The sequence below is a fragment of the Phyllostomus discolor genome, chromosome 4 (genome assembly GCF_004126475.2).
Source record: "Phyllostomus discolor isolate MPI-MPIP mPhyDis1 chromosome 4, mPhyDis1.pri.v3, whole genome shotgun sequence".
NCBI lineage: Eukaryota > Metazoa > Chordata > Mammalia > Chiroptera > Phyllostomidae > Phyllostomus > Phyllostomus discolor.
This window is the reverse complement of record NC_040906.2, coordinates 22,713,077-22,726,328: the sequence shown is the minus strand read 5'-3', so window position 1 is coordinate 22,726,328 and position 13,252 is coordinate 22,713,077. Positions and strand designations below refer to the sequence as shown.

Below are 13,252 nucleotides of genomic sequence, written 5' to 3'. Positions count from 1 at the left end.
GGCCTACTTGCTGGAGATTAATGGCTGCTCTTCCACTGAGGTAAAACCCAGGCAAGAAGAGAATGCCTTTTACGACTAGATAAGAACTGGACTTGCTTTACTCTTTTCTGTTCCCCTACTGCCTATCAAGTTCCCTCTCTTTTAATTTCTATCAGGGATGTGTAAAATCAGTAGTGTCCAGCAGTTTCTCCTCACTGTTCAAACTCCCCGACTTCTGTTGTGTCCGCCGGTGAAACAAAGGGAAGGTGGGATGTTGCTTTGGGGAGGCTTATCATCTCTGAACGTAAATTCTGTCTGAAAAAGTCGGATTCCATATGAAGGTGAAAGATAGGAAGGAGATGACCTCGGGGGACAGGATATTAGCATATTAGGTGGGCAACGGTTCTCCTCTGTATTTATGGTTATTTTGGTAGATAGTGAATTGATACTAAGTATGGCCCAGCTGCAAGAAGTATGGACACATCCCAGAAAATCTCTTAGTCGTCTTTCCCTAAATAGTCATATTTCAAAACAAATCAAAAAGACTTTAAAAAACTCAAGAAGACCGGCCTCCCCCTCTAGGTGCCCCCACCAAAAGCTGTACAAAGAATGCTTGTTCCTGGTGTGTTTTGCTCTGTGCCAGGTTGGAAAGACATAGCAACCTCAAGCATATAAGTACAAAGAAGGTAAAATAACAATATTAATTATTTGTGTGTGAAGTGCAAGGTAATTCGAGAGGGCAGACAGAGCAATATGATGAACTAGAACTGGGAAGACCTTGAATTGCATACTTTAGTCATTTGTCTCGTGTGAAGGGATGATTGGAGCGGGGAGCACCTAGTGAGACGGATGCAACAGAAGGTGTGATGTCCTGAATCGGGTGCTGTGCCGGATGTGAGCAGGAAAGGAAAGACTTCAGACTTACCCCAGAAACAGAACCAACTTAATCTTTTTTTGACTGATCAGGTTTATTCTTTAGTTCATTTGTTCATTCAACAAATATTTTTAAGGTTTTCAGATGGGTCATACACTGCACTAAGTAACATAGGGAAGTAAGAAAAAGAATTTGAAGATGACTCCTGCCTCAAAACTGGGCTCCTAGCTACTGTTCAGTGGTCAAAAGTGACACCGCAACGGCCATTCCCCCAACCCTCCTTCCGTCCATCTACCCATTCGGCACTGACGAAGCATCTACCTTGTGCCAGGACCGCACTACATAATGGTCATGAACAAGGCCAGAGAAGAAAAATCGAGGGAAAGAAAAAAAATACTGTCTTCATTCTGGGGAGTACAGCCTTGGGAGCGCCTTCTTTCTACAACTCCCATTCCTTTCCTGGTGGTCTGGCCATAGGCACAGTCCATGGTAGTGAGCCACAGGCTGTTGGAACAGCATAGGTACTCCTAGTCATCCATAGGAAGGCAGGACCTCCTGTTTAATTTCTAAATGTGTGCCCTGTGTGGCATCCTCAACCAAAGTAAAACATGATATCAGAAAAGCATCTAACGTAATTCCCATGTGCAGATTTTAATATTGTCTAAACAGACAGGCACAAGAAAAGCCAGCTTTGAGGGAAGCCAAAAGGTACTAAAAATAATAGAACAAACATACTTTGAATGTTAAAAGTCTTGGTTGGTAAATTAGTTTGAGACATAATTCTATTGCCCTTCAGGGAAAGCCCTGATATTTTTAAATTAAGATTTGCCTAGACTTTATAAGAATAAATCCTGACCACTTTCTAGTGCTTTCTAAAAAAAACACAAAACTAGGTAATAGAATGACTACCTCTGAGAAGTATTTCACTTTATGGCAGCTGCCTTTTCATTATTATTTTATGAGAGCTTGTCTAGATATTATGTATTCTTCACTACCTACATTTAATTCTTTTTAAAATGTCTTCTTCAGATGCCTGAGGTTATGTCAACGTCTTGGGATCTAATTGGATCTTGAAGAGCAAACTATCACTTGTAATACTTTCCAAAGGTTCTTACGCACGTAGGTGTACCTCCAAAATCCATGACTAATGTATGCTTTTGGTCATTTCTATTAAAACAGAAAAAATTAGAAGGTATTTTTAGAGACTTATGAACACCATCAACAATTATGTCAAGTATAAGCTAGTCTGTATATGCCAAGAGTGAGAATTTAAATGCCAATAAAATCTAACTGTAAAAGAAGGAATTTGATGAGAGCAGTCACATTTCACTTCAATTCGATGTTGAGGACCTGAGCTGGTGTGGACTTGTGCGTTCTGTGAGCTCTGAGACAACAGAGCCGTAAGAAAGTGCCTGGGCCTGTGCATTTCAATCCCAGCTCTCCCGCCTGCATCGCTTACCAAGCGTCTTTCTCTATGGAAAATAGGAGTTGAATAACCACCTACTTACATCCCACTGAGAAATGTTTTTAAGTTATGAAATATTTCAAACATGCTCGGTTTTACTGGTGATAAATAGGAACTGAAATGGGGAAAAGTGTAAGACACCGCAGAAGTGGTCCATGAAGACACTGCCACAGTCATCATTTCAAGTTCCCCTCTCGGTAAGAGGAGTCATCACCACCCTGGGAACTCGATCGTTGGGTTAACAGCCTGCACTGATGCTGAGATATTGTTTTCATTTTGCTTGGCTCAACCTGATAGAGGACCTTGGAGGAAATGTCAAAGATGAGCCCAGAGGGAGAACCACAGAATTTGAGACGGTCTGCATTGGCAAGGCTCTTGGAGATCGTCTAACCACCCTCCCAGGGCAGGAAAGAAAAACAAACTGGAGCCATCTGACATTTATGACTCTTACCTGCGGCGCAGATCCTCAGCCACGGCTGCCCGGCAGCTGAACAAATAGGCTCGCAGAGATTTCAGCCGCTGCCGCAGCCGCACCACGGCGGCCAGGGGCTCTGCGTGTAGGTACAGCATGGGGTTCTCCTGCTGGATGTCGATCAGGGGCTCTTCGTACACGTACTCCAGAAACTCTTTGGCCTGCTTAGACACCTACGGAGTAAACGTCCTCAGTCAGTTCTGGTGTGCCATCCAGCCTCCCGTACCTCCTCAGACTAAGAGCCACAGCTTTAGTATCACAGCCAAATGAAAAAGCCCATTTAACTAAGTATAAGTTTTGGCTTCTCTTTCTCTCTTCTAGAAACTCAACTGGTAAAAGTAACCTTGGCATTGAAAGGAACTCACTAATTCTGTTTCAGGATTACATGATTGCATGAATCTACACATGTGATAAAATGACACAGGATTACACAGCCCTACTATACTAATGTCAATTTTCTGTTTTTTTACAATATTATGCTTTAGTTATTTAAGATGTAACCAATGGGGATAACTAGGTGAAAGGGATACAGGACAACTCTGTACTACCTAGGCAACTTTCTGTGACTGTTTAATTATTTCAAAATAAAAAGTAAAAAAAAAAATAAAAAAGGAATTAAGACTCTGTAATTTTAAAAATACATACATGTATATGCATTTATATCTATGTATATCCTATAATGCTTTTTATAAGTAGCCACTTTCAAAAAATAGGTAAACCATATATACATTATAAAATTCAAAAGGAATAAAAGAATATTTCAAAAAAAGAAGAAAATATATGCAGAATAGTTTCAGTGCAGTGCAGGCTCAAACACACACTTTAGTGAGCAGAAAGGAGTCTTTCTGATTAGAACAACTTTGAATTTGGGCTAACTCTGGCCAACGTATTCATCCAAGTCTATCTCCACCTCTGGTAGTAAATGATGAAAGTTGGTTGTAAAATGTCTCTGTCATCAGTAGAAATAAAGGGTAGAAACATAATGCATCCAAGAGACAGGGAGTTGCTTAAATAATGCATAACACACAGATAATCTGTGGGAATCTGTACATTCCAATTCACTGAGACATGGATTCACTAGTGATACACAGAGTTGGCTCAGGTTCTATTTATGGAAGGTGAAATCCCTTCAAGTTTCCAGCAAAATCTCTCATGTACTGGGAATGAGGCTGGAATTCATCACAAAACAAACAACTTCACTTATTAAGAAGAAAATGGAAAATGCACTGTGTTTCACACTCTAGGCTAGAAGCTTATTAATGAAGTTAAATAGGATACAGTCCCTACCTTCAAGGGATTCACTGTTTAGTACAACAGACAAATATTTAAAACAAAATATATGGGTAGCACATAGCCTGTCATCTTCCACCAAAGAAATACGGATGAGGCCCATTGGTAGCTTAAAGTGAGGAGAAATAATTATTCTGGCAGAAGGCAGCCAGGAGCTAGGGCAGGCCTGGCAGAGCAGGTGACATTGGCTCCAGGCCTGGAAAGAGAAGTAGAAGTTCCCTTGGTGGGTAGGGATGTGACACAGGAGAGTACAATAAGCAGACACAGCCATGAAAACCCAAGATAACTAAATGTATGGCTACTATATATTGATTGAAAACATGTTTATGAAATTCAATACTATCTTTTATTGTAAAGCTCATATAAAAGTTTGCTCCTTACAGAGATGCAACATATGCATCAACTCTTTTTTCTAATAAAAGTATCACTTTTTTCCTTAAAAGCAATTATTCTGAGGGAGCTGCTGTATTGTGTAATCCTCTGGGGTCCTGCAGAGTTATGGGGTTAAGGTTAATGAAGTTTACAGTCTCTGTAACTCCAGCCCACAAACAAGCACCTAGAGTCAGCCAAAACCTTCGACTATGTTACTAGGCTGGAAACAACAATTGGCAGAGCTAAATAACGCCACACTCCGAGGCACAGAGCCGTGGGCACATGCCAGACACCGTGCCTGATGCTCATCAGGCACGCGGTAGGGGATGAAACAGGTATGGCCCTGTCCTCACACAGCTCGCAGTTCAGTGGGGAAAGGCAGAACCGGGTTCAAACACATTTTTTTAATCATGGTTAAATATTTGCCATACTTTGCCATATTTAAATATCTTAAACGAGGAAAAAAAGCAAATGGTGTTCTGGAAAATGAAGTACAATCCACTTGAAACTGTTGCTGAAAAATGATGTATTGTACAATTCAATTAGTCGTTCTGGCTCTATTGAGCAGTGTTTACACTGAGTCAGGGCCCTGCTGCGTTAGGTTAACAATGCTACCTTTTAGTAGGTGAACAGGAGGACAAAGGGCACTGGCCAGTCTTCCAGGCCTTAAAAGGCTTCTCTCTTCAGGTGGCACTTAAGCCCGAAAGGGAGGGAAAAAAAACCAGTCTTTTACAGAGACAGTAAAAGCAGTAAGACAAATGGGACAGCAGCTACTGACATCAGCATTCATAAACCGAAATTGCTAAAAACAAAAACAGAGCTAGTTTCAATAAGGTCTGAGGCGCTGCTTCACGAGGTTGTTAACTAGGTTAAGAATACAGAGCGCATTGTGGCCGAGGCTGCCCGAGGAGGGGAGCCAGTCCCCGCCCCACGGAGCACCTGGGGCAGCGAGGCTGAGCACGTGCTTCTTTTTGAGAGTGAGTCATTTGCCGGTGAGGAAATGCTTTCGAGAGCTCAAAAGTTGGCGTGAAATGCCATTTTTTGCCAAATAGAGCACTTGCCCCCCTAAGTTCCAATGGCTCTCCACACTGGTATGAGGATTCCACTTTCAAACTCAACCATCATCTAACAGCTTTTTTAAAAAGAAAATGTTTCGAATTCTATATAGTCACTCAGGGAAGGAAGCCAATGACATTCTTAGGTGATAAAGTTTATATGACAGTACGTTCGTTCTAGTTAACATAAATATTATGTGAGTTATATGTAAATGCTGACTATATTTCACCTAAGAGCTGAGAGCTACTGTCCCGCTTCCTGCCGACCAAACGCATGGAAAACGTACAGGGCCGGGGCGCTGCTTCTACGCATGTGAAATCTCAGCCCACAGGTGCGGATGGGCGAGCCCAATACTCTTTCTCTATAAAAGATGTTTACAGGGTCAACATAGTTCACTTACCTATTGACCTATTAGTATTTTACTAGATAATGCCTAATGCTTATTATTATTAATATAAATGAAATTCTATCCATTGCTCTTCTACCTTGTAACAGAATAGTCTGAGCTGTAAGAACTCAAACCTGTGACTGCGTTGCAGTTTGTGAACTGGTCCTGCCTTCACAGCCCTGCGTCTCCGTGAGCTGAGCCAGCGCAGGGGGAGGACGCCCCCGGGGGCGACAGGTGTCCTCCCCACCCCACACCCCTAAGGCACTGCAGCAAGCAGCACCACGAGGCCATAATTAGCTCGAAATTAAGAATGACCAAACCTGCTACATACACATATGTATTCATAAATAAACACACACCATTTAATTTGAACATTAAGCATCCTTCGTACATAGAATTATTATTCTGGCGACAGCTACCCCTTAAAAACAGAAGGCTCCAGTGGTGTTCAGGTTCACACGCTTCTGAGAGGGAGGGTGTAGAAGAGCGCCCTACTACGTTCCCCCACAAAAAGAGCCCTGGGTACTAATGCGATGGGGCGAAGGGAATGTTTAACCACAGACAGCAAGTTGGAGACGATGTGGTGGTGGTGGCAGCAGTGAGGACTTCAGTTTTTGTTAAAGGAGGAAAATGTATCAGAATAAAACAGATAAGAACACAATCTTAGGATAGCAAGGATTGGTACAGTTGATCTAGTTCAGTTTTTCTCAGCCTGTGTTCCAAGGAATACTAATCCTGCAAAAAAGAAGTTCTGGGGTCCCCTAAAAAATATGCCACACGTCACATTTTTCTCTGGATGACTCAAGTGCAGCAAGCTGGCATGTTAAAGCCCTGGGACATCGTGTATTAGAGAAAAGCCGCTCCCCCCAGCCACTTCCCAAACCTACCTGACTACAGGCAAGGCCGCTGTGTACTGTGGTACAGGCTGCATGGGGGCGGGGGGCATGGAGGGAGGAGAAATCCAGCCTGGGCTCCACTACCAACGGGAGGAAGGGGCGTCTTTGTCTAACTCGGTTCATCCTCTCACCAAGCTGTGCACTCCCGGGACTGTGTTCTGGAGGGGCCCTGTTCAGACTATGAAGCTGACCTCCCTGTGGCCCAATTGTGGGACCCCCTTTCTGAGTAACGACTGTTAACATGCATGCAGCTTGTTAATGTTCCACGGACCACACTTTGAGAAATGCTGACCTGATCTAAAAAAGAAAATTGAGTCCAGAAAGCTTAGGTGACTTATTGTGGCAGATTTAGAACGAAAACTTTGATCTCTGGATACTCTGTGTTTTTTAGTACTGTTTACATTCACAGTTTTTTATTTTTCCATAACTCTACCATAAACTATCTCCTCTTCACTCTTTAAAAGAGGTGATCCCTATCCTCCCCCTCCCCCAGACAAACAGCAAGCTAGTGGGCTACAGACTAACCTAATATAACTAGGCGATACACTGGCATGCAGGTTCCCACTTGATTTTAACTCTAAAACAAACACTAAAGTCCAGTCACACTTCATTGATCTAGAAGTCTCTTAGTTGTGTATTCGTTTGCTGTCTCTCTCCCTCAGGAGAAATGCTCGAGGCAGACACTGTGCTCCAATGCCTGGAATGCTGAGCAGAGTCTGTGTTCAATAAATGCTTGTTGAGCAAATAGACGAGAACTCCACAATACTCCAGCTATGACTCCGAACCACACACCATTACCTTAAACACACTCCTCACAGCTCGATTATTTGTTTCTAAGCTCACAACTCATTCAGAGGTAACAAAGTAGAAAAGGGAAAGGACTCTAGAGGCAGCACAGTGACAACAGGTGTGACAGCTGATGGCCTGGTACAGAGGAGGAAAGGCACCTGCAAGGACACATGGGGAAAAGGACAGCGTGCAAGCCCGACTGCGGGCAGTTGGGCAACATCCCTCTATGTAGAGGTGCCTGCATCTCGAAAATTATCTGCAGGGTGCCTCACTCGGAAATGAGAGAACTTATATTCAAAGTGATGTATAAATCTACTTACTGAATCACTGTCTATAAGAGCAAAAGACTGGGAAAACCTTAATGTCCATCAGAACCCCCTCCAGAGGTCAGGCTGGATACACTGGTGTGTTTGCATGTGTAAAATTCATGATGGAATTTGGAGTGGCTGTATATCTTTCTAAAAAGCCCAAGGAGGAGTCCGATGCTCTAAATGGAAGCTCTCCAAGAGGAGCCCGTACGCTGCATCGCCTGTTGCCACATCTACGTAACAATCAGACATGTGTGATCCGCTTGCCCGAGGGAGGAAGAACAGAGTGGGCAGGGGAAAGAGGTGAGAGGGAGATTGTCTATGTGTATATGCTCTTTGTACTTTCTGAATCTTGAAACTTCTGGAAGTATAGTCAAAATAGAAGAATAAAAGTATACCAGCACAAGGCAACGTCTTGACGGCAAAACAGCCTCTCACACCTCACTCATGCACGTTGAAGTTTTCCATCACAGGACAGAACGACTGTAATCGTAATTCTGAGGCATTGAAAAACAGTAATTTCTAATATATATTTTCTTAAACAGAATATATGGAGCTAGGTGACAGTTAAAATTTATAAAATAATAAAAATAGTATTACATTACTGAAAATTTGGAGAATAAAAATTGAAAAAGGAAAAAAAAATGATCACCCATTATCTTACCACAGTCAAATAACCACTTATTGCTTTGGCATAAGGTTTTCTTCCAGCATTTTTTCCCATCTCTGAAAGGCCGTGGCGAAAGCCTTAATGAAATCAATCCCAACCACAATACTTCTTGGTCCTGTTAAAACAGGCACTGTGGGCTAATGGAGGAGGAATCAGGAGATCTTAAGTTTAATTACAATTTGTTCTCAAAATCTCCAAATGGCTCTGAACAAGTGGTTTTCCCCCTCAGCGAACGGCTCTCCAGCTCTGCAAGGGCAACGGCGTCTGCCTCGAATGCCTCTCAAGATAATAGAGACAGGAAATGGTTTATGTAACATGGAAAACCCCTAGCTAAGTGGAATGTGAATATTCAGGCTAGGATACAAAAATATTTTTTAAAAGCACAATGGAGGGGCACTATTAGGGAGAGTTGAGGCTAAGTCTGAATTTCTCACTACCTCCTTGTCATGCTTGGTATTTTTGAATGATGGTGTGTGGGGGGGTATCTTATTGTCAAAGAGAATTTCATTAGAAAATGGCTATAGAATTTGAGGATAGGGTTTAGCTGCTGGGTAATCCTGGAGCTCAATTCAATTTGCAGGATGTACACCGGAAAATAGATGAAATCCTGCTTTAAAAATAATTAGGATTATTATTACCCCAGAGGACAGACAAGGAAACGCTTAAGATGACAGATTTCATCCTGCTCTGCGAAACCATTTTTTCACTCTTTTAAATGGATAGGCAAGCCAGTCACGTACTTGCTATTAGGGACAGCAGGCAGATCTCACGGAAAGATGTCTGGTTTGGGAAACTGATAGGTCTGAATTGATCCTCACAATTAGGAACATTAAGTTAAATCCTGTGTTTGAGCAAAGACAGACAGACACTGCACTAAATGGAATATACTGCAGTTACCTAATGCCCGTGAGAGATGGTCCAGATAAAATCGACCGGCTCTGTTTTTGCTTTAAAATCTGCTCTCGTCTGCTGACATCCCGAGAAGGAGTGGTCTGACAAAGGAGATTTTCCTCACGTGCAACCCAGATGAAGTGGGGGCACCCGATATCTCCCATTAGTTACTATCCTCTCAGAATCAGACCCTGCCATCGGAATGACCGCCATGGCAAAGTGCCTGCCATGTAAAAGACCCCTGTGTCAGTGATGGCTAAACTGACGGTGGACGGTGGGGGTGGCCTCTACAGCTCACTGCGGACAGACCCGATTGCTTCCTTCGTTTCACGTCTTCATACACTGTGCCCCAGTTTCTCATTTCCCTCACTCAGTGGCACCTTTTCTGCTTTAGCTCCCCTGATTGGCATATATACTGCTGGCAGGTGCCACCAGCCTAAGCCCTCAATGATTACGGGGCTGGGACTGCCTCACTCACACGCTCTTACACACCTCTCATAGCTGTCAAAGCCCCGCTCCAAGCAGATTAATCTAAACTGTCTAAGCCAAATCCAACTGGTGTTCTTTCCCTCTAAATACGTTTTTATCTAATACACACATGGCAAATATATTTATAGCCTTATTCAGAGTGTCAAGTACAAGATGCAGAGGAGAGGATGATAACTCTGCGTGGCAGAGGGGAAGGAAAGAATCAGGAGAGGAAATGAAGTTTCAGCTGGGTTTAGGATGTGCCATTCAGAACAAGGGCAAGAGGAAGAAAGGTGTGAAATGGCGTGGCAGGACAGGGAAGAGGAGGAGTGTGCCCTTACTGAGGAGACTCATGGGGGCGGGGACCTGGTGGATGAAGGGGCTTGAAAGGCAGGGACTAAAGAGCACAAAGATCTTTATACCAAGCTAAGAGATTTGTGTTTACCTTAGGTACAAACAGGGTAAAAGCTGGCATTAACTGAGCACTTACTATATACCATGCACTGCATTAAGTGTTTTCTGTCAGTCATTTATTTAGGCAAAGAGCAACCTTATGAAACAGGTACTATTATTATCTTCACTTTGAATGTGAAGAAACTGAGACTGAGGAGGGAATGAAATTTACCCAAGGTGAGTTTGGGACTTTTTTGAACAAATTTTTTGGGGGCAAATTAGAACTTCTTTGAAATACTGTTGGTGCAAATTACAACATTTTTGGAATATTGCTAGGGCAAGACTTGAAGGCAGGAAGCACAGGTAGGAAGCTACTGAGTTCCTCCACATGAGTGATGCTGAGGGTTCAAGTTCATGTGCTAGAGCCGTGGGTACAGTGCACAGCATGACCTCAACCACAGCATGAGCTCAAGTTCTGTGGTTGAGTTCTGCTAGCTGATTAGGCAGACCAGGGGTTCTCCCAGGCCCGGCAGTGCTGAATGGTGGAGCCATGTGCACTTGGGGCGGGGGGGGGTGGGGGGCGGCATTAGGTGAGGGTGAGAAAGCCCACTTGGGGCGTACTGAGGTTGAGCACCCACAGGACGTGTAGGTATTCATATTCATATCTCACAGCTTCAGTTTTCTCCTGAAGGAGGCAAGGTTGTAAACCAAGGATTAGGATGAGGCATCGTGAAGACAGTGAAGATGTGGATGGGTATTGAGGAGGAAAGGAGACGGCATTGCCCAGGGACGTAAGCCAACTGATCACTCACAATTTCCGTGTTCGTTTACGACTTCAGAGATTACAGGTGGGTCACAGCTGTAGTCCCCTTTCCACCTACTTTGCTCCCAGGTGATATAGCTACAGTGAAAACAAGTGTCAGACATCTAGTAGCGAGGAGGTGAAAAAACCAATTAGACAGCCTGTTTTTGTTCATAGTACCTGCATGGAAGGGTCATTCAAAAACGGATGTGACAATATTCAGGCAGAAGGATCAGAAGAGCTCCAGTCAGATCAGGTAACAAAGTTCTCTACTGTGTGGCAGGCACAGGACCAAAAAGAACCCTAAGCCTGAAGTACCACTCCAGCACAGGGTTAGATTCCTCACCTTGCCAACGTCTGGTTCCTGGTTTCTGCAAGAGTGGAGATGCTGTACAATGTAGCTAATCAGTCCACAGATCTCGAAGACAACTAGGCTGAAACCTAAAGTTGAGATGCCCATTAGGCAATTAATTCCACAGATCTCACTTTCAGGAGCAAAACTGAAGCTGGAGAGAAAAGCGGGAATCATCGGCACACGAGTCCTGGCAGCTCCAACCACAGAAAGGAGGGAGATGATGCAACACAGTAGAAAGTGGGAAAAGATCTTACGGCTTTTGTGAGACTACCTAGTCAAGTGTGCCTCACATTCTTACGCACGGGACGACATGTGAACAGACTGCCGTTAGGAAGGGAACCCGGCTTCCGGCCTACCTACCTTGTATTTTGAAGTGTCCCAGTTGTGGACTATGCGTGCCGGGATGAGGAAGCTGTCGTCCACGTGGCAGCTGCTGCAGTAATACCAGCCGCTGTAGTTGCACACCTTGGCCTTCCCGTTGGAAAGGCCTATGGATCGCTGGCATCCTGTTCAAGCAAACACAGAAGTCTGTGATCATTGTACTGTACAGCACAGGACTAGACTATACAACCCTCAGTTTAAACAAAGTTCCGCAATGGGAAAGAAATTGCAGAGAATCCACGTATAGATAAGCGTGTCCTCCTTCCTCACCCAGCAGCTTCCATCGGTCCCGTTTCTGGCCTCTCCTGCCTCAGGCTCTTCAGCACGCAGCTGCCACCGATCGGTCTCCCCACAAGCCCACTTTTGTCTCCTCGCATCCCCCCTCAGACACTCTACGTCCACAAGGCACTCTGTTGGGGCTTCTCATAGCGGACGTCGCGTGAGCCACACATCTCTGTGGGAGAGATGTTACCAGCTCTGTGTCCCAGGTGAGTAGACCAAGGTTGTAGCCAGGTTAGGTGTTTCGTCTTGAGGTTACCCAGTCAACAGGGGGCAGAGCTGGACTTGGCTCTGAGCTTGTCTGACTCTCAAAGAACCCTGAAAACTGGTATGTAGCTTTGCTTCCAAAGTCAATGAAAGAAGCGTGTCCTCTGATTGGCCCTCATCTCCCCTTTCTGACGACCCATTCCTACCACTCTCCGCTGGGAATGTAACCTCTTTATTCCAGTCAGAGAACTCTCCACACCGTTTCCCGAATAAACACAGTGTGCTCACTCCACCCTCCATATCTTGGTACATATTGTTTCTCCTTACACAAGGCCCTCTTCTCTGATCTCGGCTTTGCTGAATCCTGCCAACTACTCAAAGTCACTGGTTGCCTACAGGTCCTTGCGAAGGCCCTCTTTGTGACCAAGGAAGTCCATGGTCTGTGAGCGCTGTCCTGGTACTGTCAGGGAACCTGGTGATGCTCACAGCTCTGCCACCAAGAAGACACTAGTTTTCTTTAGATGGAGGGGCTACCTTCTACTGATGAGTAGAGAACTCTGTCACAATCAATCCAACGGACAAAATCCAGACAGGTGGTAATCACGATTACATAAACAGCAGCACTTTCCTGACACTTTTGATTTATAACTTTCATTTTAGAAATCCTTCCATATGGCCCATTTCATGGCTGGGTGCTAAGAAGTACATTTATCAAAAAAATCTCATATTAAGCCTATTTTGTGATATGGATACAAAATAAATTAGTGCTACTATTAATAATGATGATGATATAATGATCAGTGTTGTACTCCATTTCCATTAGAAAGAGCTAAAACACACTTAACAAATTGCCAGCCTAAGAAGATACTGATTCACATGCACTGCATTAATAAAAGGATCACAAAGCTCACAGAACT

General features: G+C 43.9%; 1 protein-coding gene across 2 annotated transcripts in view; it reads right to left on the bottom strand.

Moving 5' to 3' along the window:
- Positions 1-13,252, bottom strand: part of PLEKHM3 (pleckstrin homology domain containing M3) — a 171,725-nt gene that overhangs the window by 96,965 nt on the left and 61,508 nt on the right. For both annotated transcript variants that reach the window (XM_036022966.1, XM_028509277.2), the window contains exons 4-5: positions 11,829-11,974; positions 2,770-2,963 (exon numbers count right to left, since the gene is read on the bottom strand). In XM_036022966.1, the coding sequence (XP_035878859.1) occupies positions 2,770-2,963; positions 11,829-11,974 (340 nt within the window). The remainder of the gene's footprint in view (positions 1-2,769; positions 2,964-11,828; positions 11,975-13,252) is intronic.